Genomic DNA, 27,266 nt, shown 5'->3' on the forward strand with positions numbered 1-27,266 from the left:
CCTGCCCAGCAGCTGGCCGGTCCTGCTGGTTTTTTAAACTCAGTCAGTATCCACACTTACAGAAACGGAAAAGCTATGGCGCTCGCAGCTTTCGGATACTTTTGTCCGTATGAAGCAAGCGAAACCCTGAAACGTTTTTCAACTTACACCACATCACATGCCTCCTGCAGATGAAAATGTGAGGAAAGGCAGGAGCCCAGGAACAGAGACTTCCTCCTCCTCTCACAGAGACCAGCCTAGTCGGAAGGAAACGTCTACCGCTTATCTCCACTTCAGAAAACAGAAAACATAGCTCATGGTGGAAAAACACAGGCAAAGGCCAACAAGAACCCCAGGGGCACAAACAGTGGCTTTGCACCAAACCTGCTCAGTACTCACAGTTTATGACACAGAAAGCTCGAGGTTTTTGGAGCCGTGCTTTTACACCGTGTGAAAATCTGTCTCAGGACTCTCATTCATTGCACTCTCTCAGCAATAAGTAACACCAGCTCGGAAAAATCACGTGCCTTGAAAGCGGTGTGGTGGGAGGGCACGTTCACAGCACACACAGGCTCTCCTTTGTGCGACTTCTTCTTTCTGAACTACTGGATGCTTGCTAATGTTTCTAAGCTTTTAGCTTTTTTTCTTTAAAAGGAAAATGGTAATTCTCAAGAGCAACTGCACCAGGAGGTAGGGCTTTAGAAAAAGAAAAAAAACAACAACAAAAAAGCCCTCAAAAGCCCACATTTATTGTCAAAGTCTCTAAAATTATGAGATTTGACAATAAGGCTTTTGCTCTTCTGATACATGCAACTAGGCAACATGCAGCTTGATTTCTGCAGCCAGCAGATACTGAAAATACTTTCCACATACAATAGGTGTCAATTTGACTTTATTTAAGGAAAAACGGGGAAAAAACAGTAATTTCCATAATACACAGAAGACAAGTTAGATAGCACTGCAAAAAAAAGGCTGAGTGTTTTACTTGTCACCAGTCTGCTTTGCAGCTCTACGATTAGTAATTTTAATGCAGTTTGTCATTTTGTATTATTGTTTAGCATCTTTATAATCAGCAGAGTTTGGGGTTATAAATCACAAAAAGTGTACTACTACTACTATGAAAAACTAAAAAACCCACAAAAATCACTTTCAAATAAACCATAAATATGTGATGCACATTAGTGTAACAAAACCATTTTTGTAAACATTTTCTCCAACATAACATGTGCATAAGATAAAAAATAAAAACACTGCAGTCATACAAGTTAGGGTTACTTTGACTTAAAGATACAGAAAATTATTACTTATTAAAGCTTAAAACTAAACCTAGGAGCTTTTCTTTTCTTCTTTGCTTACAAAAGCACTGTTTGAAGAGTTTTATGTTGGTATACGTAGTGGTTTCGTAATACTGTTTTTACCTTGCCATGTTGGCACTTCTGTGGAGGCAGCAGCTGCCAGGCGGGCAGCCCCACCGAAGGAAGGAGATTCCCCTCCCCCGGAGCCTCAAAACTTCAACAGCACGTATCCGTGACCTGGGCATCCCTACAGTACTGGAGCATCTTCCTCTAGGTGAATAGCATCAGCTTTCAAGGACTAGATTAATTTTTGACCACATAGCGTTGGAAGATTCAAATCACGCAGACTGACATTCGATCGAATCAGCTTCAGCAAACTACACTACAGGGCAGCTGTGTGATTACACCCACATCTACCAGCACATCGCGTTTCCGAGTCCTCTTTAGTTCAATATAGTACAAAAGGTTGATCGTTCTTCTGGCTGACCACACCGGGCCTGAAAAGAACACATCCTTCACCTTCAACGCTATCCAAAAGTCATACAAATAATTAAAAAAAAAAAAAAAATAGTTTTAAGTATTCCTCCGCCAGCAAATGTAAGGCTTTCTTGAGTTTTGACTCTTTTGGGGGGCGGGGGGTGTGGGGTGTTGTGTGCACACGCATGCGCTGGCGGTACGCATTTACCGCTCGCTTTTCAACTGTCTACGATGTTTGAAGGAGAGTCTTCAGCAGCAACGCTGATTGGGATTGAAGGATTTACAGCAGTCAGATTTGACACCAAAAGAAGGGTCTGTCGAGTCTGAGCTTTGCACGCCTGGCGCTCTTGGCTCTTAATTGATTGTGTGACCAGTCGCTTGAGCCATCGGTTTGACTGAGTTGAAGACTACGTGTTTAAAAAGCCCTACCTGTCATGCCATGAAGGAAAGTTAACCGCAGCAGAAGACAAAGCCCATGAAACACTGAGAGCCTGTTCACTGAATGAACAGCTTAAGGCAGCTGTCAACAAAGTACCCCACTGAAGGAATTAAAAAAAAAATAAAAAGTAGTGAAAACAAAAAGAAAAATGGCTGAATTGTGACACTGTGCATTATTACAACACCAACAGATTATTATACACTCAAGGTTTCTCAAGTAATGAACATGTAGCCATTAAACAAATTATTACTCTTAAGACATTTATTACAAATGTCAGAACTTATTCATAAAATAAAACTGACTTTAAAAAAAAAAAAAAGAAAGAAAAAAAGCCAGAGCTGGGATCTTACATCTAAACACAGGTATACGCTGTTTTTATGAATAAGCAGTATTAACTACATTCTTAAAAGAGTTTTTAGTGCATTGCATTCTTAAAAAAGAAAAACATCACCGCCCCAAAATGTTTCCTACATCATTTAACAGTTTATAGAACTAGCCTAGTTATTTTTACCTGCCTGTTACTAAGCCCACGTGTTAGAAGAGTGAAACCTCTGGTTTTAGGCTAAATTCAGACTTCTATTAAGGATGAAACTGGTTTAAAAAAAATGCTTGCTTCACCAAATTTTGTAAGCAAATTACATTAATCAGTGTCTCACTGCCATACCGCTACCACTATTGCCCCAACGGACCACTCTCTCCTCCTGCTGAAACATGCTATGCAATAACAGTCAGAAACCTTTCAATCTGGTAGTTTTGGTATTAAGATTAAATTAGACATTAATGGTTTTCATCTAAAAATGTATAAACTAAACCACCTCTTTTATTTTATGCATTAAAAACAATGAGGTAGGCACAAAAAATAAACATATGTAGTTTGGATTTTATTTCTCTCTTTTTTTTTCTTTTTTTTTTTTCTTTTTTTTTTTTAGTTCTGCGAGTGCAGACTGTGGTAAAACTGTTGTTGCACTTCTAGGTTTAAACAAAAATTAAACCTTTAACTGAGGCAGTGCTAATACTGTGACATAACCAAGTTCTGGCCTAACACAGAATCATTATAGAAAATGAAAATTTTTTCCTTTTTCCTTTTTTTTTTTTTCTTTTTTCTTTTTTTTATCTGCACATGTTTCAGGCAATACCTGGTACACAGAAAATGACTAAAGTTATTGGCCAGGCCAAAATAAAACGGCAGAAACAAAAAAAACCCAAGAATTCCACCCCCAGCCCCTTCCCACCCTCCCTGTCCCCAAGAAGAAGTTATCCTAGTCACTGTGTCTTTCACATTTTATAAATATTAACTTCTTAAAACCTGCACCTTCCTCTTTGTCCACATATTCTCACATTACAAAAAAGAAATGTCAATTAAATACATCGTTAACATTACTAGACTAGATCTGCCCTCTGTTTCAGCCAGTCTAACTCTCTACACCACTTCTCACCTTCTCTTGCCTGCCTCCTGTCCACTCAACAGCATGTTCATGGTAAGTCTGTCCTTTTTTCTTCCTTTTTCCCCACCCCCCTCTGTTTTAACACTAACACACAGAGTCCTTCAAAGCCTAGGAATCCTGGAGCTGAAGGGAAAAGACGACCTGTAGCTTTCTAGCATGATCCCAAATCTCAAAGACATTGTAGCACCTGATGGCAATATCTTTACAGCACCAGCTGCATCGCAGCCTCGGTTGAAAAACAAAAAGAAACCTAACACCAGTGATGCCTGCACACACATTTACACAGAGTGCTGCATTAGTGCAGGTCTGTACTCCAGTTGAAAATAATTCCAAGTTATGAAGATCTCAGACTCTGGATGTCAGCAATTCCTCGCCAAAGCCCACCACTTCTACCAGCTCAGAAGAGAAGTCCTGCCAAGGGTCATGAAATAGACTTGACTGCTTCCACCTGACCGTACGGAGGCAAAGAAAACCTGCAAAGAAAAGAGACTGGTAAATTCAACAGGTAGGACAGCAGTGGCTCTAAGTTTCCTTCACTGTCCCTGATTTTACAGTGCAATTGCAGTGCTGTGCTGGGTCTGGCGGGGGTGGAGTTGATGTTCTTCACAGTAGCCCATATGGTGTTGGGCTTTGCATTTGTGGCTGAACAGCGTTGTTAACACACCAGTGTTTTGGCTACTGCTAAACCACGCTTGCACAGCACCAAGGCTTTCTCTCCAGCCCCCTCACCCCTCAAAGGCCAGTGGCCTGGGGATGTGCAAAAGGCCGTGAGGAGACAATGCTGGGACAGCTGACCCAAACTGACCAAAGGGATGTCCCACAACATATACAATCATGCTCAGCAATAAAAGCTTAGGGGAAGGGAGAGGACAGGGGGGACACTGGGGCGATGACTTTTGTCTTCCCAAGCAAGCATTACATGTGCTGAAGCACTGCTTCCTGGGAAGCGGCTGGACATCTGCCTGCCAATGGGAGGTTGTGAATTAACTCCTTATTTTGCCTGGCTTGCATATGCAGCTTTTGCTGTGCTTACTAAACTGTATTTATCCTGATCTATGAGTCTTTTCACCTTCCTTCTATTTTCTCCCCATCCCATGGGAAAGAGGAGTGAGCGAGAGGCTGGGTGGGTGTTTGGCTGCTGGTCAGGGTCAACCCAACCCAAGTGCCCAGTTAAAGTACATGTTTATCACCTTAGCAACAAACTGGGGGTGGGGGATAGAATTATACCTTGTCATTGCGTTCACATAAGAACTTAAGTCTTTGTGCCCTTTTGTGCATGAACACACCGTCCAAGTGTCCAGTTTCCACCGATCGTATTTCAATAGCTTTTTCTCCCCAGCCCATAATCTGGTTGGATCGGATGTACGCTTTGGAAAGAAAACACAGCAAACAGCCCATTAGGACAGGTAGAGGGCAACATGGAGGAACTGAAGAAGCAGAGGAATATACTCACACACCCTAGTTAAAAGTTACCTGCATGTGCGTATGCTAACTTACACGTTCAGAGTGCTATTTCTGTCTTCAGCACCTTCATGATGCCTAAAAATACTTTTTTTTTTTTTTTTTTTTTTTTACATTTCCCCATGGGTCTTCGATGTTATATACTACTTCCCTGAGCATTCAGGACACAAAAGGAAATTTACAACCTTCAGTTAAAGGGAAGGAACATTGAGTTTTTAGAGACTTTTTCTCCCAAGTTTGGGAGACAGGCTAGTTAGGTGTTGACAAGGAGAAAGCAGAATCCAAGGTTTAAACAGACTAAACCCATCCGCTCTAGTATGTCCCCAGCACCAGCTCTGTGTCTATGGCATTATTTCTCCCCCTTGAAGGAGTTTGTCAGCAAAAACAGAGAAAGAGGAGACGGAAAGGGGAAACTAGGAAAAAAATGAGCTAGCCTGCTTTAATAGGAGTGATACTTCAAAAAACTGATCTCCTTGAGAAAGCCAATTGATCTGAAAAGCATTCTGTATATCTCAAAAGAGGTTCATATTAAGCTCTCCGAGCGGAAATACTGTTATTTATTATACTGCTTTCCTTTGTGCACAAATAAAGCAAAAATCAAGCATTTTTCCCTAGAGTGTCACTGGGGGAAAATAGATTAGTAGTAGCATGAGGAAAACAATCTGTTCTTGAGAGCAGTACAAAATTCAAATAAAGGGGAAGTCCTCAGCATTATGAAAAGGTATATTCAAAAAGCAATTTGATGGATAGTCTTAGGAATGCTGCCAAAAATAACATATGGGAACTTAATGAAGAATAAGCTGTTGCCTCTGATTTGCATACATACTTAAAAGAAAAAATAAAAGAACAATAGCTCTTAGCAAGCAAAATTAAAAATTATTTAATTTTGCAGTACTTCCTTTTTATAGAATTTTTTCATATTAATTTTCAGTGATATCAAATCAAATAATCTACTACAGTATATTGTACACCCGTAACATTGTATATATAACATTATACTGGAAATTATTTTATTTTTAAATATGTCACTAGTGGTAACTGGGACAAATAGCTTCTAAAAATTGTGAGATGAGATATTCAGGTGGTGTCAGCTGCCTCAGTGCCATTTACTTCACAGGCATTCCAGTCCCCAAAGGCTCTGCAATTTGCTAGCTGATAAATTCTGCTTGCTTTTAGATCTGGTTGAGAGTTAATCACCACAGGAGTGAAAATGTTTTGCATAAAGCTTCTTTAAATTTCCTCTTCCATTACTGTTCGTGTTCCTTGAAGAGCTACCAGCGGTCATCTCTCAATATGTGCATCCATTCCAAAGCATGTAAAATGCAATGTGCTTGCCCAACAAAAGGCAGGTGTGACCACAGCCCATGCTACACTCAGCACTGAAATACAGCAGCACAGGCAGTAAGAGGGATCCTGATGCGTACTTGCATCCGTAACAAATCTGTGCCCATTTTACCATGCCCATTGCTCCCACTCTCAAAACTACCTTATTTTGAGCTGGAGAGATGTGGGAGAATTATGATGCTAGGATAGATGAGCAATCTGCAGGAGAATTGAAGTACACACATCAGATCAGATATACAGACTGTTATCTGTATAGAATTACCCATGATGATATCTTACTCATCTGCCACCTTACATGGCTTTATACTGAACAGTTCCCACAACTCTTCCCAAACAATTCTTTGTTTCTTTTATATGCCATTTGGATTTGAACCATTATGGTGGACTTCACTCATGTTTTTACACTTTTTACCATGATTACAAAGACTGCAATATTTTTTTTAGTAAGGCTTAGGTAAAGAGCAGGGGGTTGGACTTGATCCTTATGGGTCCCTTCCAATTTAAGATACTCTATGATTCTAACTTTGTGGCTCTCTAGCAAAAATTCTGCAGTAGTTTACAGAAGCCCCAGTGAGTTTTTCATTCCTGAACTCCACAACCTGCTTGTTGGCACACTGTTCTTAAAAACTCAGCACAAAACAGATCCATATGATTACTCCCCAGTTTGCACTGTTTTCCAGGAATACTACAGCATCACTGCTTCTGAATCTGAAGTCAAACCCGATGCAACTTCCTTCTGCTCATGTGCACACACTCACGCTCCCTAACAGCACATCATACATGATTTGCCAGGGGCACTTACCAACTGAAGTTGGCATTTCTCCCCACTGCAGAACCACATCCTTGGTTATCCTTCCATAAGTGTTGACATAAACTCCTTCATCCTCGTAGCAGACCAGCAGCTCCATCCCATCAGTGTTTGGGAGAATGATGATTGCATGAGGTTGGATACTGCTCTGGATCTATGGGGACAGAACAGAAGAGGAAGCCTTTTGTTTTAATGCCAAAGAGCCTGTGATGGGAGAAAGGGCTGGGCGATTTTTGATTTTGGCTGACAGCAGATAGGGGATTCACTCATTTCAGAAGCGTTAGCTCTGCTCCCCCTGAGCTAGACACCTTACACAGTGACAACAAAGACCTGTAAACCCTTGGGGCAAAAATCCTCTCATCTTAAGGCAGACATCTAAAAATGGGAAAGATTAACTTCTCTGTAAAAGTGCCCATTTCTTTCCATGGGCAGAAAGGGAGCCTGAGGCAAGCAGCCCAGATGAAAACCTCAGACCTCTGCACTGTAGTGAATAGTGCTTGGGGAGGGGTATCACACACTGCAGCCCCATCTGACACCTCTGCGTACAACAAACAACAGGAAACCTTGGTAGCTAAGGCCATCTGGCTTTTGCCAACCCTCTCATCAGTGGGCTATTGTGTTATTTGTACCACCACCTTACAGCCTCTGCCCGGCATTGTAATGCACTCAGCCATTTAGCTGCTACCCCTGAAACAGTTAAGTTGGCCCACATCAGATCTAAGTGGGCAGCTCCCAACTGTGTAGACATACTGACCACAAGGAGAGGACTGACAGGGAGGCACAAGCCCCTACACGCAGGTGGTAGCATCTGCTCAGATCCCTCCACCCAGTTTACTGCTGCCAGCATCTGGCAGTGACCCACAGGGACAGTGTGACATGATGGTCACCTGAGGAAGAAAAGGGGCAGGGGAATTGGGGGTGGACCAGAAAGAAAGAAAAAAACGGACCCCAGCAGTAGCTCTTACATGTGTTGGTAGATAAATATCATAGACCGATCCTGAATCCACATCAACAGCATGGAAGCCAGCGCAGGAGCCATAGATCACTTTTAGTCTCTGACCCTCTTCTACGGTTAGATCCACCAGCAATGGCTTATGTACCAATTCTCCAAATGACTGTGAGACAACCATCAGTGAGATTTACTTTACTGCTTAGAACCACAGTGGGTTTTCTAGAAACAAGCTTTAATGCACATATTATCGGTTTATTCCTCCCACATCCCTCTGGCCCCCATCCACCAGACCAGTTAGGCTAACACATGTCTCATGGAAAAGGACAGATTACTCTGCAACCTGTTGCATTTCAATTATATAATATTGTAAGCTATTTTCTGTGGGGTTTACTTCAGTTGGTCTGTTTGAAGTAAACACTAGTGTCAAATTGCCCTGAACTTTGGGGAAGAGAGTTCTTAATAAAAAACAATCTGCACAACCAACAGTAACTGATTGCCTGTAAATCAGTCTGGTAATTATACCAAGCCAGCTAACTTCATTCTTGCCATGTTCAAAAAAAAACCAACCAATGCTGAGTATCACTTAAGGACTTACTCTGCTCAGATGAAGATGTTTAGACTCAGTTCATGTCTCTCTGTCTCATGTTTTATTTATAGAGATGAAACAGACAGTTGTGATACTGTGCAATTCTGATTATTAGTTTATGCTCAGTTACAATTTAGAACTTCAAGTGTATTGCCTTTTAGAGCTACAAACATTCCTAAATTAAAATGCAATACGAAGTTAATGGAGATTTACCAAAGAACTTGTAATATGGCCATGAAAGAATGTCAGTACATTTTTGTAAAAGGGGTAACTGCAACTGGCTGTGAGAAAATCCCATGTATAGCTGAAATATACTGTTACCTTAAAGGCCATAAATTTATGGTATGGCTTTGGTGCCCATGCATAGACTTCCACAGAACTCTTCAATGCAATTACCAAGAACTTGATTCTTTCGTATTTTACTGAAATCAAACAAAACAAAAAAGAATTCAGCAGTCATTCCAAAGTCATTCCAATTACTTCAGGAAAGCAGATGATGACAATATCTCTCCATATTTACATACATTTGGAGGTTTTTAGTAACACTGCATTTTAGGATTGTTAATTCTATGTAGTTAGGTATTTTGACACATTTAAGCCAAAAAAATCATTACTTTTATCAGTAACTGAACCTGTCACCATGTTTCAAATTACCTAGTCGGTACACATATATTTACACTTATTTTTTTCCACATTAGACAGTGCTTACTCATCAAGAAAAGAAAATCAGTTTTCAGACAGGGACATTTCCAATAAAAGAAGGCTATGACTGTGGGCAGAGTGTGTTGGCAGTTCCAGTCACAGCACTGGCAGTGTATTTTGAGCTATTGGCAAAATTCCCCAGAGGAAAGGAAAAGAAAAGAAGGAACTGATAAAAACTTAAGAAAGAAGTGCATTTCAAAAGAAAACAGGCAAGTCTGAAAGCTGAGCACTTGCCTTTGTCCCTAAAGTCTGAGATAACTCATTTGAAAAAAACCAAGTCCACAGAATTTATAAGAAATAAGGTGTCATAACACAATCTGATCCACAAATGCTCGAATATATCTCTGCTGCCACATTCAAACAGCTAGCTCAATTAACCATGAGAAAGCCCTGTTCACTACTACTGTTCTCAACTGGGGACTGATAAAATCTAGAAATGGCCATTCCAGAAGTGTTGCTGGATCCGCATTACCAGCTGCCATCTGGATTAGGGAAGGAACAGATCATGGGGACTTCCAAATATTGAGGTTTGTTAACATGTTTCCAGCACTCTTTTTAGTGAGAGAAAAAAATATTAGCATTATTTAGATGACACTGACACTGAGAAACCTCTGGAGGTTTCTGCAATCTCTTTACTCCATGTTTTAGGGGAATATGACACTTTTCCAAAAAAATGAGTAATTCTATGCACCTTCGTCCCAACCATAACTGACTTTGAAACAAAGCAGAAGTGAAAATCTCTGGCTTCTGAGATGAACGCTTCCTTTAATAAATACTATTCTAATGTCTTTTAGATGCCTTACTACTGTACAAGCCTGCAGTTGCTGTCTCTTGGTAGGCAGCAGGGAGACAAAGCTACTACTTGCTCTCTTTTTACTCTGCAGGAAAGCAAGACTACTGAATTGTAAGTGTTAAAGGACTTTACACTTTTTCAACAGACAAAAAAAAGTCTCAACCTCCACAGCTGTACTGACTAAAAAACAGAGCTTTTGTTCAGTCTTGTCTAGCTTACAAGACTTCTTGGAATTTTTTCTCAGGGAAGAGGAGGGTGTTGAACAAAACCACCTTATCTGTGAAAAAGAATCTCTGACAAACCTCATTCTTTGCTCTGGATGCTATCTGGGAATTCACCCAAATCTTAAGTTTCAAAAGAGCAATTTATTCTTCAGAGGAGCCAAAAGTTGCCTGAAGCAACCAAGATCCATAAATACCACTTCACCCTGACATCTGAGACCCCTGTTGCATCAGAGACAAGGAAGTGATCGGTGCCAGCTGCCTCGGTGGCAGCCTCCAGACTGCAAGCCCAGCTACTGGCAGAGTTCATCCTTCTTGGGAACTGAAGCGCAGCTGTCAAAGAGGCCTCTCACTACCTGAAGAAGTCTACTGTACATCTATGGCTCAGAGGGAAGTTCAGTGCCAGGCTGCAGCCCAGGGTAACAAACCCCTCTTCATCTGGAATAGAATGCTCTTTGTTTCAGATGCTTCCCTGCTGGAAATCTTCCTTTGAATAGCTGTTAATGTATTGTTACCAGGCCACTTCATTATGCTGCTGACACCCTGGGGTATGATACCAGAGAAGTACATTATTAATTGTTTTCAGGGTCAAGCTTCTGGTTCAGCAGTCACTTAATGCCATCATTATTGATTACGCCCCACTAGCAGGTTTTTCTGAGAGCACAGGCATGACAGGAGGAGACTGAGCTCAGCCCAATTGCTGCTGCTCCACACCGACTGACACAGCTGGAAAGGAACTGAACTGGCTCTTAGGAGAAAACCAAATCAAAGGCAACATCCAGTGCCCATTAAGATGCCTCATGAAACCGAAGCAGGAGACAGAGCTCTTGGTTCACATCCCCACCTGCAGGGCAGCAGGCTCACTGCATACCCTGCTGACTGCAAATGCTACATGTCTTCCTTCCACTAGTTCTGGTGGAAGTTCCTACAGCAAATCCATTTAAATCACTTAAAACCACTCAGAAGGCACCTGCCTAACGAAAACACACTTTATCCCATAACTGTACTGCAGTGCGTCTGAGACGGCATTAGGAAATTTTGTAAGCTAAGGGGAATCAATGAATCATCTTGAAGTTAAACATATGCTTCTGCTCCCAGACGCCTCCCCAAAGCTCGTGCACTAGCTGGCCTTGCTTTTTCCTCCCACTCTCTTTCTTTTTTTCCTTTCCCCCGCCCCGCGCCAGTCTTTAAAATTTACATTAAAGACATGTGACTTCATCATAGTAAAAGATCAGGGAAACTTGTTGGTGAAGAGAACAGCTGCTGGTTGACAACAGTCCCTCTGTTACCCAAAGGGTCTAACAGAGGTGGCGAAACTTTACCAGCCCTCACTGTCCATATTAGCACTCTCCTGGAAGCTGCATCCACTACGGGAAGAAGACAGATGGGGATTTGCACCTGCTTCAGTTCACAGCCCAGCATCCCACTGCAAAACCTCTCCCATCTTCAGCTTAATCCAGTAACTTGCCATCTATTCTGATGCTTTGCTGGAAAAGTTCTCCCCGAGGGATAGGGAAGACAGCTAGAAATAAAACCAGACCTTAAACCTAGCAGCTACAAGCACTGCAGTTCCCTTTCTCAGCCAGCTTTTATCCCGACGATTTTATTACTGTACTCACTACTCACCAACTTTGTAGTGCACACAGCCTTCCAAGTCGCCCACTGTCGTCCAGCCCTGTTTCTTTTCTACTTCAGGGTCGTTGTGAAGGATTTTATTCCTTAACCAGGACAAATAGTAAACTCGCAACTTGTTCTTCTTACCTGGCCACAAAATGAAAAATAATGGCTTATCTCCATAGGAAGGTTAAGTGCAAAAAACCCTGCCCAAGCAAACAGAAAGCCCTGCAGAGCAAACCTATGTAACAATGAAAGGGAAACTGCTGCTACAACCACAGAGATCTCATCTCCCCCCAGTTTTTACATCCGCAATAGCTTTACTCCAGACTCCACCCAAACACACACTTTCCTGATAATCAATGACAGAGACACATGGTAATACCACATGAACATAAAATGATGAACCCAAGGGAACAGCTCTTTGATTGTCTGGTTCTTAGGATGCAAACAACCTTTATTAGAAAAGGGTTAAACTCCCACAACAAAAGCATCAGACAGTGATGCACTGAGATTAAATATATATACATATATAGCTGAGTCAGAACAGGTCTTTTCACACAAAACTGTAGGAGAGCAGCAGGATGGAATTTGAGGCCTGAAATTATCTATACAGCTATCAGAAGAGAGTAAAACTAGTTTGAATGGAGGAAGCTAAAGTGAGGAAGAATATGGTGATGAAATGTATTTTACAAATCCTTCCCAGGTAGTGACCAGGATGTTTCCACCTCTTATATCATCCACAGAGACACAAACTGGTCAAGTTTTATTAAGATTGTTCATTATTCCCCTGGTGGAAAACCACACCAAACAATAGCACTAAACAATTTCACTACTGAAACTATTTACACCAGTTCTGTTGTAAGGAAAAACGTACAATAACTCTAACTGCAGTGAGAGAATTTCACATGGTCCATGCAAACTTCATCTGCTTCCTAAAAGCTGACAACTGCTTTGTCAGCAGCCCTTCCCTTGTGCTGCAAGGGGTGCAATGCTTAAGAAGCTGCACACAGAAGCTGCAAGAGGTGTTTCTTCTCCACAGGTGAGAGAATCTACTTCTTCAGACTGCCCTATCTTCAACTGACAATGCATCTGCCACGGTCATCAAAACACAGCTCAAGCTCTTCACTCTCAATGAGAAGGCCTCTTCGAATGCAGAGCCAGGTTCAAGATAAAATTTATCAGTGATTCCTTAAAACTAATGGCCTATGAAGCATTTGCTAAACTAGCCAAAAAGTGGCCCTAAACACACACAGTCGAAGCTTGCATCCTCCCTCCCCAGCTGCTTTGCTGCCTTAAGCCATTACAGTCCCACAGATACAGCTGGAGGCAAGGAAGAGAGATCACCTCTGCTTTCACTAGGAGCCATTAATAAGGCCCAACTAAGTCTCTGTGCAAGGAAGGGAAACAGGAGATGTTCTCAGGGACTCATCGTGTCAGTGGAGCAGCTCCATGCTGGTGCTTCACCAGCCGCAATGAGGCAGCCATGTGACTATGGACAATGTTTCGTGGCCCCTGGAGCTCAGAGGAAGATAGCTGACCTGTACTGCGGTCAGTGCTGGGCTGGCCAAGTGATACAGCGCAGGTCTACACAGCAGAAAGCCACGACCTGTCAGGATGACCCAGCTGGCAGCCTGCCAGCCAGATCCAGCTATAGAGTTTAGCTGATGTCTTCAATTTGTATTTAAAGTTTTCACACGATGCCTACTGATGGATCAATTCGCAGCCGGCTGCTCATTTCAGGGACAGGGATGGGTGTACAGTATCAGGGGGTACTCGCTGCAGCAGGACATGAAGCCTAAGCATCGAGACCATCCTGCTGTGTGAAGCCAGCTCCACACTGGGGTCCTGGAGCCAGCACAGAGCCTTTACCCTGATGGCAGGGGATCCCTGCACAGAAAAGATCCTCGGGAAAAACAGCTGCAGCGGTTGGGGCAGCACATGGGGAACCACAGCTTGCAAATAGACTGCTCCATGGAATCCAGAGCCACAGACTGTTCTATTACAAAGATGCATGGTCCAAAAGAACTTTTTATGATTACTCGGATGGAGAAGGGCAGGAGGAAAAGAGGCAGTTTCAAAGTCAAATATTTGTTAACTGAGCTTAGGTTTGAAGTGGAAGTGGAGACCCATTTTCAAACACTGGACCTGCTGTTTAATTTTAAAAGCCCCTCTGCTCTGATGGCACGAAATGAAATGTGAAGTAACATTGCACCACCCTTTCTTTATCCACATCACAGATGTGACAGCAGATTTGGCAGTAAATGAGCACTCTGATTTATTGCCTGACTTCATATTTATGAAGCCGTGTTTCATAAAAGGATAAAACCCCACCACTCCCGTAGCTTTCTAAAAATTTGGAAAAGGAACTAGAGCAAGAAACAATATTTTCAGAAGTCCCACATCTGACAAAGGAAAGGTCCTCCCATGAAATTACTGAAAACAATAACCACAAGGCATGTTTTCGAAACACTGAAGAACAGGGAATATAGTCCAAACCAGAAGGCACTGCAGTTCTGGACAAGGAAGAGCTCAGACGGCTCAAGGTCAGTACAAGACTGAATGTTTTAAAAACCATCACAAGACCCTGCCCACTGGGAGACAACTTCTGCCTCAGCTGTTTTCATGGCTTTAGCTTCCCTGGTTGCTTAGTCAAACTTGAAGACTCAGGATGAGCAGTACACATGGGAATTTCCCAGCATGTGGCTTTTTTTTGCTTTTTTTTTCCACATGATGTATACCAGGGTATTTCTCTCCAGCCAGAAACATTTTTCAAAACAACAACAGAGAAATATCTCAAGTGTGTTTCCATTGTGTTTTAGTGTCTAGACCACAAGGAAAGTCACAAGACAGGAAATTCCTCTGCTTTTCAGCAGCCTGACATGAAAAGAGCAGGGCTGGTTAGTTATATAAACGGCTACGCGTGTATTTCAACAAGTCATGCTGCTCTTAATGTTCATATTGGGAGTGGGGGGATGAGATCTTTCTGCTTCTAAATCTCTACCAGTCAATTTAAACAGGTCTCAAAAATCTGGGTGGGGTGTTGGTTGGGGTTTTTTCGGTCTAATTGTTATGGTCTTGAAATAAGAAAGAAAACCCTGCTCCAGTCATCAAATGAACTGATCAGTCAGTGGCTTGGATAACTCCTGGCTCTGATTCTCCCACACGCATAGTTTCAAATGTAAAGTCCCTCTTCCTGTATTGAGTTTTTGGTTTTACTGTTGCTGTGGGTTTTAATTATTAAGCAGGCAGATTCCAACCAGTTCTTCTACTCTGTCACCCCTTCTTACCTTCTCAAGTGCCACCATCAGCCAGTTGGGCTGGCAAAACCCTCAGGGAGCCACAAGTGGAGCATGTTCTGTATGCACGTTGCTGCTCTCTACTCCAGCATTTTAACAACTCTCAGCACTCAATTACCTGAGCAGCCAAAACTGGTTTTGCCTCCCAACAGTATGAACTGAAGAACCAATGTGCTATTCTGTTTTGACCTGCAAAGCTTTCTTGTACCAGCAGCTCAGTATCTCAGTATCAAAAGCTTTGTTGTCAAAAAGGTTTGTATTTTAGATATAAATTGGGGAAAGAACTGATTTCAGGTTTTGAGACCCAAGAGTGCATACTAAAAGCAATTCTAAGTGTCAATCCCCTCGAAATCCTAATGCACTGCAATTTCTTGGCACAACGTGGTGACACCTTTCAATCCTCACTACTGTCAGCACATCACTTCCTGAAAAAGTCAAGGGAGCATACAGCCGAGTGCACTGTAGGGAGTCAACCCAGCGAAGTGGTAGCAGTCCTGGGATGAAGCTCAGAGGCAACTCCATAACCAATATGCCAAAACAGACCATTTGTAGAAAGACTACCTTATTTCAGCATTTCTTGTTTGCCTGGAGAGGTAGAGCAACTCACTGCAAATAAAAAGACACTAAAGGAAGTCCATCACGAGTGTAGCTTAAATTGAGAACTGCAGTGCAGAAGCCAAGAGGAATATAAGGAGGAGCCCGGGCATAACGACATCATGGTTTCGCTGAGTATGCTCCCCCAGCCCTGCCTCTCAGTGGGCAGGGATGCCTCTTTCCTGCCTTGTACTCCATAAAATGGAGGAGATGAGACAGAGATGAAGGTATAAACTAGACAAAAATCAGCTGATCTCTTAAGGGTTAATGTAGTGTGTCTCCATGGAGGAAGCAATAGTTTTGAAGGAAACAAAGAAAACGGATGTGTCAGGGTACTCAGATCTTGACTGATGCAAACGTAAATAAACCTAAAACAATTACACACAAGATTGAATCACAGATGCCTGTTGTCTGTGTAGAGTATGCTTCAAAACAACAGATTTTATGCAAGTCGGATTATACAATATTTTTGTTTACAAGGTCTACTACAGAATAAATTCTACCAAAAGGTGCTTTTCAAACAGCTTACATGAAATTGCATTCAATTGTCTAAGCGTGTGTCCTTTTGCACAAGTTTTGGGAGAGCCAGTGGAGTCAGAGCAGTTCTGGAGCCTCAAGAAAATTCTGGGTGGCTCTGAACAACACCACAGGGGCCACTGTGAGAAACCTCATTTAACATCCTCTCTCTGTCACACATGAGCAGTATAGTAAAGGCTGATTTCACAAACAAACCAAAAGGAAGGTGAATGGATGAACGATAACTTGTGAAGAAAGATCAACAGTGCACCACGTCAAGTTGCTTAACAGCAGGATGCCCTTAATCAGTAACTCTCTGGAGCCACAGAGTCTGGAACCTCAAGCTTCATAAAACACCTTTTTCATCAGCGCACACAAAACAAACAACAATCACCACCACCCTTCATCTCCCATTGCTCTGCCATCTGCAGTTGCACCCAGTGAGAGGCAAGGCCAAAACCGGCACCAATCTGCCTTCTCACACTGGTAATGTCCACAATATGTACACATTGCAGTCCCCTCTCACAAACACACACACACTCAGTGCACATCACTCTTATTTTCCTACTTGCAAGAGTGTTTCCCGTTCTACAGATTTTAACACAAAAGATGTCTTTAAACCTAAAAAGCAAATCATGTTTTGGTTAGAAAGAGGCCAGGTTGAAAGTAATCACGACAGAGGGAAAGAATGCCATTTTTACAAACTTCACAAAGCATTAATTTACAGCTCCCAAACACCGACCAAACAAACAAAGCCAGACATTTCCCTTAAACCGGTGCAGCATTCCCACACGAGGAAGGACAGGGGGCAAGCAGGCACAAAGTATTGTGTGGAAAATGATTCACTTAAATTAACAAACTGTAGACTCGGATGAAATGATGGAAAACCCACTTGACTTCAGTGAAGTCAAGACTTCCCCCCCCCAGCACACAGGCTGCCAAGAAAACCTTTCTGCCATGCCATGCCAGATGGCAGAAAAAATCATGATGAACAGTTAACTTTACCAGAAATTGTCACCAAGACATTCAGCCCTTCAAGTACATCCATCTGCTGGAATCTTCTTCGATTGATGAGTGGATAAACCTTCCCCTGACCACTTCTGTCTAGCAGCATCAGACCACTTTCTGTTCCCACTAACAAGTTCACTCCTACAAAAAACAAAACCAAAGATCAAGTTAGCAAGCAGATTTTCCACACATTCTGATAAACTGATGCTTGATATAGCAACTGTCTTGTTTCAAGCAGGTCTAAACACTGCTGGTTGGGTCTCAGCTGCCTGCAGCCTAAAAGATCTCATGATGTAGAGGCTTCCTAAATTACCTGCCCACAGTGACTACTGACACCCAGTTGCAGCGCTCAGGGGAGTGACAGACTGGTAGACCATGGAGAGTTTTCTAGAGCACCAATTCCTAAACAAAAAGGCATGCTAATGTTGGAGGAGAGGTGAGGCACAAAGTGGTACCCAAGCTTATATATTCGGAAGATTATTAGCTGTTGGTAAGAGGGTTCTTATAAGGATGCTCTTGACAAGAACATTGCAAAAAAAACAGTGGTAGGGGCTTGGTCTCCACTGGGAGAAACAGATTGTGGTACAGCCCTCCTGTAAAAGGATCGGCACAGGGTTGGTCCTCAGCTTCCCAACTATCTTTTCCATCTGAATGTTAAAACCAGAGGAATTACAGTAATCTTGTGTATCCACAGATTTCTCCTAAAGATGAAGCAAATACAGACAAGAAAAGTCAGTAGGCCAGTTTCTTTACACAAAGGTCCAAACATCCACTGGAACACTTTCCAAGAGTCCACAAACCTCAGTATTTAAAATAAAATACTTTTTTACTTTTTTATATATATTAGACTAGGTTTTAAAAATCTATTAATGTATTGTCACTAATAGTTATTTTGTAACTATTTATTTGCAACAGTGTTTCACTCCAGGAAACACAAACTGTGCAGAGACAGGTCAGATACAGTGCAGGGAATGGAAATCAAACCAAATGCATGACTCCCTTTATTAGACTTCTAGGTTGCGATCCCAACATAAAACTTGTCATTCTTAAGCATAATAAAATAATGAAGTAAGAAAAGCAAAATGCACACAAGATGATCACAATGATACTGCTTAATGGCCTTAATCCCTAGTCAGACAATTAACCCCCAGATATAACTTTACTGGTGCCAATGGATGAACCTTCTCTAGCGCAGCACGTGGGCTCAGAGCACAGGAGTCTGTAACTCGGTGCAGTCTGCATCTCTAGCAGCGGCATCCCTTCTCACAGTATCAAAAAAGGGCATTGCTCACAAGGAGGAGGAACGCTACCTAAACACCGTCCTGGCTACCAGGCATGGGAGTGGTTTCCAAAAGGGAGGGCACAGTCACCCAGACCCAGGGGGCACAAGGTGTCTCCCAAAGGGGCAGAGTGTTAGAGGGGAGCAGAGCAGCAGCTAGGAGGAGGTAATGATGGGGAAGGGGCCTGAGCTGCTGGTGCTGCAGCAGTCTGAAAAACTTCTGGCTGGGTGAGAAAAACAGACGTAGCACATGGAAAGGTCGGACACCACACTGCGTATCTCCAATTTTCCTCTCTCGTCTTTTCAGTAAGGAAACTTCAGAGGTCACAGCACTCCCCAGAAACCATCACGTCTCTTTGCTCAGACTTGCTGCTCCAATACTCCTCTGCCTCCTCCAGGCAGGAAAGACCACGGATGCCACCAGGCACACAGCATGCCTTGCGAGAGGGCCTGCCACCTTCCCACGCTCTCCTTCAGCTGACGATACCTCCCTCTGTCCCCTTTCTGCCCTCCTCCTGCTTCTGCATCCCCCACACTGGTCTGCACCCGCTGGATCCCATCCCACAACCTCCAGGCGCATTACACATTAGACACTGATCCATCTCCCATACTGGGAGATACCCTCAAAGTGGGAAGTGGCAGAAGAAGGCAGGGAGAACAAGGCACGGACTGAGTCAGGGCTCGGCAGAGGCTGCAGCAGCACCTAACCAGCCAACAAAGCACGCAGTACTGAGTCAGTCTCCCTACTGCAGCTCCAGGATCCATTGACTAAAGCCGTAAGTGATTCAGCTTTGGCATGTATTTTTGTATTTTTTTTCTAGAGTGGATTACAATTCAAAGCAAGCCACATGCACACTGCTCCCCCAGGGTCCCTTTCCCTCTTTGTGCATCAGGGCTCAACTGCTCCCACCTCCACCCCCATCTCTTCCTCTGCTGCCTTTGTGGTGCAGGTGTTTCTGCTTCGAGTTTACATGTGTGCCCATCCCCAACCCCTTCCCTTAGCTATATGCATTTTGAGATGAAACTAATGAGGTACTACACACTGGTGGCAAGAAGTGCCTGTACTTTAAAATGCAGGCACTGTTGTTGTGTACCACCACCCTACAATTAAGCAGTTCTGTTTTTTCAAACAAATGGAAATGCTTCCTGAAAAAGTACAGGCTCTCTGTAGAGGCTGGGTGTAAAAATCTATGCTACTGCATCCATGTCATTACCGTTGACTATCACCACTTAGAACTAGAAGAAACAGCATCACAGACCTAATGCAGTCAGAAACCTGCCAGATAACTGGTAAAGGCAAAGCAAAACAAAGCAAAGCAAGCCCCCTTCTTTTTGATTAAGAAACATCACCATGAAATGGCTTAATTTGCTTAAGGGTAAAAGAAGCTAAACCTTATCAAGAAATAAGCATGTGTACCAGCTTGCATCACTATCAGTTTGGCCCTAATTGTTGAACAAGGAAGTGCTTTGTTACAGCTGTAAAACACCTCTAGGATTTAACACCTATACTTCAAATCACCATAACGGTCTGATACGTAGATCAAAGAAACATAAAACCATTAGCACAAGTTGCTACTGGCAAAACAAAGCAGATCAGAGAAATCATGAGTCATCTTTACTGATCCTGTATGATTTCTCTCTGACTTCGCCCTCTCATAGCCTGGAAGTTTAAATTTGCACAACTCTTCACTTTATCAGATAATTACTCACATGAATACATGCAGAAACAGCATTGGGGTAAAAATTCTTACCAGTAAATTCTGGAAGCAAAGAAAACAGCAGACAGGAAGATAACATGTCGGGAGGGCTATTTAATTGGCATGGCTTTGCAGGCAAGAGGGACAGGACAACAGTGCTGTTCTGAGAAACAAGAAATGCTGGAAATAACCCCAAAAGAGAACTAAGGCCTTGTAAAGAGCTGTGAAGATGTAAACAAGAGAAGTGCACTGTGTTACCCATACAATCATCCTGTGACTCAGGGGAATGGCCAACTCTCTTCACAGTTTTTAAAATGATATTCATGCATGTTTAGTGTCTGTCAAGTTTAGGGATACTAGATAAATATGTACAAAACATACATAAGCATCATCTGTTAACATCTAGATAATGAAAAAATTCAGATGGCCCCATAGATTCTGGTCTAGAAAGAAATGACGCAGCAGACAAAAGCTTTTGCTGGGTGTTGCAGCAGCGATTCCATATCATAGGCACTGCTCCAAGCCTTTCACCAGCACAGATTCCTGACTAACTGACACTGACATAAATTATCCCTTATGACAAGAAGGCCAGACACGCTTGGTGAAGTGACATCCCATACCCAGCTTCTCTCTGCACTAACTACTCTTAACAAGACCAAGTCATAGACTCACAGTGGAAGATGTCCTTCCTACCCTTCTCTTTCCTCTTCCTTCCTACATAAACTGATGACTGAGGTGGAAAGTCATCTTACGAAACACATCTTAATCAAGCTCCGCAACAATACATTAGCAAAAGGCTCAAAAGGATCATTGTTTTTCAAAAGAAATACCCTGTGTGCACCAGATATACAATGTAAAGATGACTACAAGCTCCCAAAAGCTGCAAGACATGTACTAGCAGGAGTTAATAGAGCTGAAAAAGACATCCTGATCAGCTGAATAAAGTCTTAACTGTGCCATCAGAAGCATGTATACAGCAGTGGGAAATTATATCAAAGCAGAAGCAACATACTATAAAAACCAATAACGATCAACTCTTGCAACAAAAAGATTTAAACGAGCATTGAATAAATGCAGAGAAAGAGCTAAGGTTTCACAGATACATTCTCAAAGACTGTATGGTCACACTGGCACACGCGCACTTCAAAAGTGCAGGACGCAAGGGAGAAACAGGCTTGCATTACCCCATAAGGCAGCACACAGTATCTCAGAATTGAATCTCTTCTTGTATTTGCGAATCTCTGGGGTATCACTCTGTGGCCGTGTATTTGTGGGATTCACATTGACAACTGATCCTTTTCGCGTAGGGTCTTGCCTTATTGCCTCTGATCTCATTGCTTCACTAGAAAATCCTACTGAAAAGAAGAAAAGTAAAGCGCATGTAATATCCCTCAAGTGCTAAATTCTGGCCATAAATTCTTTACACCATACAACCCAAATCAGTAATTGAGAATACTGAGCAAGTCTTTCTTTTTGTAAGAAATGTAAATGGAAAAAGAAATAAACTATGCAATCCATTGCAAATCAAATAAAAAGCATGATGGTAACATTTGTAAGTACTTTAAAGAGCCACTGAAGTCACTGAACCCTTTTTCAATTGTCGTCTTCGGCTACTTTACTTACCCACAGAAGTCACAGTTGTCCCACTAGATGGAGAAATCTGTAGTAATCTGGGGTCTATAAAAGGTGTAAAGGAGGAGGAAGATTTGTGTTTCTGGAGTGTGTTACTAGCGGACTGAGTCTGCAACGTAAATTTCAACTTTATTAATATTAATGACAATAAAAAGCATGGATAACAACAACCAACATTTTTAAGTCACTACAGAATTATGCTACAGAGCTTCCCCAAGCTTTTATACCTCCTTTAAAGATACACAACGCACTGCAGGCACCACACCTGAACTAGACCATATGCACACTGCACACGTTACAGCGAAATGTAATTAGCTAAATTGTCATCCCTGTCATCTCAGCTGCTAGCAAAGATTTTTAAGGACTGGCCACTACAATCAGGCACAAAGCGAGGGAATATCTCTTTTTTTAAAAATCTGCTTGAATGTACATATGCTATCTTATCTGCAAGCTGTCCACTATCTACAGTTTTTGAATTTATGAAGTATCTCCTAATGTGAGCTAGTTTAATAAACTATGAAGTTTGATGTCTTGGCTTGTACAACAAAATCAGAACCATCTGGGATCAAGCATTCACTTCTACGATGGATTATGTTTCAATGTCCACTACTGTTCGTTCTCCCTATTTTGTTTAAACTGAGCCTCTTGCCAGAAAGCTGCAGCAGGTTCTTCCACCTTTATTTGACAAAGCAACATATTAAACCTGTATCGAACAAAGGGGCTCATTAGTGTGGAAGGTGTAGCAAACGGTGATATGAAGCTATGAATATGTAGTGGATAAAATCACTGATGCTTGCCAAGTTATGTGGTCTAAACATGAAAAAACATAAAGAAAAGAAGACAAGTGAAACAATGAACTGTTAAAAGTGGAAATGGAATGACTTAAAAACCCTTGCCAGTTTAGTATTACAGTGACAAGATTGCATACTGAAGCAGAATGGGACAAGTGGGAAAAAAAAGTATATATATGAAGGGCGTGCATGTAGGTAAGTTATATCAAGTAGTACTGGGGTTTTGCTCAGCTTTACACAAACGTAGTTAGAGACCCTTCTTTATCATCAACTTATCTTCAGCCTCTGATCTTTCTAAGCCTCTGCTCTCTACAGAAAAAACAGCAAGGAATCTTAGGAGTGTATCATTCCTCTGCACAGCTCACTACTGAAAGGCTCCTTCGCCACCAGCCACTGCCACAGCCTCCACTTCCCAAGCTGAGTTAACTGAACCCTGCTTATTTATTGCTTAGATCAAAGTAATGAGCAAGCATATCACTGGATCAATAACTGATCTCTGTAACCTATAAGAGTGTGCTTTTAGAAAGATCAAAGACCAATGAAGCATAGCTGAAAATTGTATTATGCTAACTGAATTTCCAGGAGGAAACCCTCCCACGCACCCTCCTGCTACGTGGTTCAGAGCATTCTTGATCCTGCGGTAAACACAAGCGTTGCCATCAGCCTACCCAGCTCACTGCAGCTTCTCCTCATCACAGCACTTGCATGCCTACATGGCAACATGGCACTCCTGAGAAGCAGCAGTTTCTTTGCACCGAGTTTTACTCCCCCTGTACCACTCCTGCTTGCATACTGAAAGAGGCTCTCCCAAAAGCCAGGCTCTCCACCCAGCTAGGACTGGAGCCACTACACTGGGCTCCTTCCTTGCTTACAGCTAGGGTGTAATGGATGTATGTAAGGGGTGAATGACACCCTTCATTCACACGTGTGCATCTCCTCTGCTGCAAGCAGTTGCATACACATGAAGGACCAGGTTTGCCCACCAGCACTTGGTAAGGGAAGGCACCATCCCCGGATCAGCCCATGACAGTGACAGCAAGAGGGAGCTTCTCCCATGGCGAAGCCTTGCTCCTCCACCTGGACACAACCAGCGCTGGTGGAGAACAGTCACCTTTACACAGCTGCTTTTCAGAGTACCCACATACTTGGAAAAAACCCAAAGATTTTCCTCCAGTCATTATTCCTAAGCAACAATACCCCAGGCTTTTACAACCCTCCCGGGCAACACCTGGTTTGTTCACCCAGCCCATATGGCAAGCTTTAAAGAGCAAAACCCCTCCACAGCCACCTCCTCTCCCGAAGGGTGAGTTTCCACAAGCAGCTCCTCATAGGTGCGGAGTTACCAGCCCAGCCTTTACTAACAAAGACAAACTTAACGGCTAATTTTTAAGAGGCACACTGCTTGCAATTAGCCTACTCCCAGAATAAAACAGAATTTACAAAGAGTATTGGCTTGAAAACGCGGTAGTCAAGTTTAGTTTAAAACAAATGCCATGCAATTAATGACTCACTAAGAGGAAGCAAAAATAGTAAACTGGCAAGTTTGGCGTGGGACTGCTCTAGAGTTAAGGGCTTCTTACACAGAACTGAAATGTGTTATTTGAGGGGTGGGAACAAAGGTGACAGAAAAAAAAAGCAGGGGAGATTGGCTGGAGTTCCTTTGCAAACTAGCTACTAGGCAATGCTGCTATAACCCTATGAAAGCAGCCAGCTGTGGTGTAAGACATACCTCATTAGTAGTTAGCTTGTCCTGGGGTGTCTGTGGGGACATGGTGGGTGTCGGCTGGCTGGAGGATGGGGAGGAGGAGGTGGAGGAAGTGGAGGAGGAATGGCTTTGCTGTAAGAGATCTGGCAAGAGGTGAATGCGACCGGCAAAGCCATTGCTCTCATGATGGCTGGCACGCTTTTTGTCAACTGTACTCTGTAGAAAAAACAGGCACACTTGTCTTGCTCAAGTGCTGCTTAAAGGTCTATATCCCTAACAACCTCTCTCCTTCTCTCCCTCACTTCCTACCATTTTTTTACATTTTTTGTTTAATTTATTTTTTAAAGTAAGCTGATAATCCATGCCTTGATGCCTGGATAGAAAGGGAAAGTGGGCAGAGCTACGAAAATTCAGCAAATTCCCACCTCTTCTGGTAGGCAAAAGCTTAGTTCATGTGGTTAACTCGCACAGCCAGCTAATTAACAGAAGAGTAACTGTGCTGGCAAGTCTTCCACCACAATGTGGACAAGTACATTTTTGGGGGTGGGGAGAGGACTTCTTCCTCTATTGTTTTGTTTGAAACTAACTTAAATCCTATACAGATAGGAGCTTGGACTGTCTGGTGAATGCCTTCAGCTAACTATTTAAAACAATAAGCATGAAATCTTGATTTTCAAACCAGAGGGCTCAATTAAGAAACTGACATTCAGTTATGAAATTCAGAAATGCGATTACCAAGGAAACTCCTATAAGCTAGCACACTCATTAACACACGAGCTCATTTAAAAGCAGGGAATCATCTTTCAGAGGCACAAGAATGCGATATTTTCACAGTCAACACAGTGCTCTAGCTCTGTCTGCATTTTCTGCCTCACCATCTATTTTGCTTCTCCGTTCCCCCACACTAACCATTGCATGAACTTTGTATGTACGAGTGTGTGTGTATGTTATCTGGGTGTTCTGTATGCCCTCAACTACAGGTTCAAAACAATTTAGAAAAACCTTGAATGCTTCCTCCCCAGCCTCCCTCCCAGCCCTACTCCTGAGAGCCACATTTGGGTCTATGGTAAAAGTAAACTAAGTTCTTGCTCCAGACACTTGCTCCACACACCTGCAGCTTTTCTACCCTTCTCTCCCACAGACTTTGAGGTACTCTGCATGGTGCTGCCATGGGTGTCACTGGAAAGCATGCAAAACAGAAGCAAGGGGTGAAAGGCTACTCTCCTCTTTGCATGCATCAAACATCTTGCTCTTCTGAAAATCACTACAGCTGTGTCTTGATAATACAAACAACAAATATAATGTAGAAACAGCATGGGTGAATGAGCGAGTGGGTTAATGAGCACAGAAAAGGTGCAGCACTGCACAGGGAAGGAAAAGCAATACCTGTCGGACAATTAAGGTGCCCTCCTTTGAAGGAGTCAAGGCAGGTTCACTCTCCACATCATCATGGACAATCATGGTTTTCACTGACTCTGTTTCACCATTGCTCAAGTTCAACGTTGACCTAGTTGCCAGAGAAGAAATAACTGGAATGAGGCAACAGCACTTGTGCCCTAACTTTCACTGCCCCGCACTGAGGCACACTCAAAATTAATCTCTGTTGTTACCAGTGTGCAATATTTACATAACCTGTCTAGAAAACCTTCTCTATAAAAAAACAGAAATCAGGAGTTTAACACCAGTTCTTGTTTTATAATGGATCAAGGGAGAAGAGGGAAAGGACATAATTTATAGAAGCCTACTTTTTGAAAAGATTACCCTCAGTGTTTGAAAATGTGAATGTACAAGGCTGTTATGTCTTGCTCATAGATTGTTGTAAGCTGAAAGAACTAACGCACAAGCCAAAATACCAACGTCCTTTTCATTCAACCCCCTAAAAGGGAGAAAAAAAAAAAAAAAAGGCAAAACACCGTTAAAAGAACTAACACTGCTCGGACATCATCTGGTCCAGAAGTAGATTCATCTGCTCCTTCTTGCTCCATGTCATCATCTTCCTCATCTGTTGTCCCTGACTCCTCACTTGAAGATGAGTAATCTGTTACTTTATGTGGAGGTCGCACATCCTCTACCGCTCGCAGTTCCTTTGCCAATGCAGTTAAATCCTGATGGGAGAGGGAGGAACAAAATGATGTTGCAAGGAAGAGATGATAAGAATTTGCAAGACAAACTTGTCCACTGTTGTGTTTCCATAGACCCAGCAGTATTGTTTCCTCTGATTTATTCATTCCTGATAGTTACCAAAACTCACTTTCTGATAAATAAAACATCAAGAAAGTCAACCTAAGGATGCCTTGCATATATACAGAAAAATGTGCACACTCTGAATCCAGACTATCCTGATATGACTTCAGTTTATCCCATTATACCATCTGAAGGACATAAACAAGCACCTGGTCCCACTCTCACACAGTGGCTGAATGTCACTGTTCATTTTCCTAAACTTCGCAGGTCGATAGCATCCACCACAAGAAATCTAGGCAGCAAGGTAGCAGGAAAGATCCTGAGACTTAGTGAGCCACCCAAGGCACAGTTCACCAGAGAGCTGATCTCCTGGGAACCTTCTGATCCATTTCCAGTTGCATGGATCTGCACTAAGGAGTTCACCTGAGAAGTCAGATTCACTAGC

General features: G+C 42.6%; 1 protein-coding gene across 12 annotated transcripts in view; it reads right to left on the bottom strand.

The window, feature by feature from the left end:
* Window positions 1-854: 854 nt before the first annotated feature.
* The window catches only part of MAP4K4 (mitogen-activated protein kinase kinase kinase kinase 4), a 170,877-nt gene continuing 144,465 nt past the window's right edge, over window positions 855-27,266 (bottom strand). For 6 of the 12 annotated variants that reach the window (XM_040584705.1, XM_040584710.1, XM_040584708.1 and 3 more), the window contains 12 exons: window positions 26,567-26,742; window positions 26,024-26,144; window positions 24,662-24,853; window positions 22,133-22,250; window positions 21,694-21,864; window positions 17,531-17,674; window positions 12,129-12,263; window positions 9,108-9,208; window positions 8,214-8,363; window positions 7,243-7,402; window positions 4,863-5,002; window positions 855-4,108 (listed from right to left, as the gene is read on the bottom strand). In XM_040584705.1, coding sequence (XP_040440639.1) covers window positions 4,025-4,108; window positions 4,863-5,002; window positions 7,243-7,402; window positions 8,214-8,363; window positions 9,108-9,208; window positions 12,129-12,263; window positions 17,531-17,674; window positions 21,694-21,864; window positions 22,133-22,250; window positions 24,662-24,853; window positions 26,024-26,144; window positions 26,567-26,742 — 1,692 coding nt within the window. In that variant the 3' untranslated portion in view covers window positions 855-4,024. The remainder of the gene's footprint in view (window positions 4,109-4,862; window positions 5,003-7,242; window positions 7,403-8,213; window positions 8,364-9,107; window positions 9,209-12,128; window positions 12,264-17,530; window positions 17,675-21,693; window positions 21,865-22,132; window positions 22,251-24,661; window positions 24,854-26,023; window positions 26,145-26,566; window positions 26,743-27,266) is intronic. The other 6 variants (XM_040584713.1, XM_040584712.1, XM_040584711.1 and 3 more) reach the window with 2 other exon arrangements.

This window comes from Falco naumanni, chromosome 2, assembly GCF_017639655.2.
Source record: "Falco naumanni isolate bFalNau1 chromosome 2, bFalNau1.pat, whole genome shotgun sequence".
Classification (NCBI taxonomy): Eukaryota; Metazoa; Chordata; class Aves; order Falconiformes; family Falconidae; genus Falco; species Falco naumanni.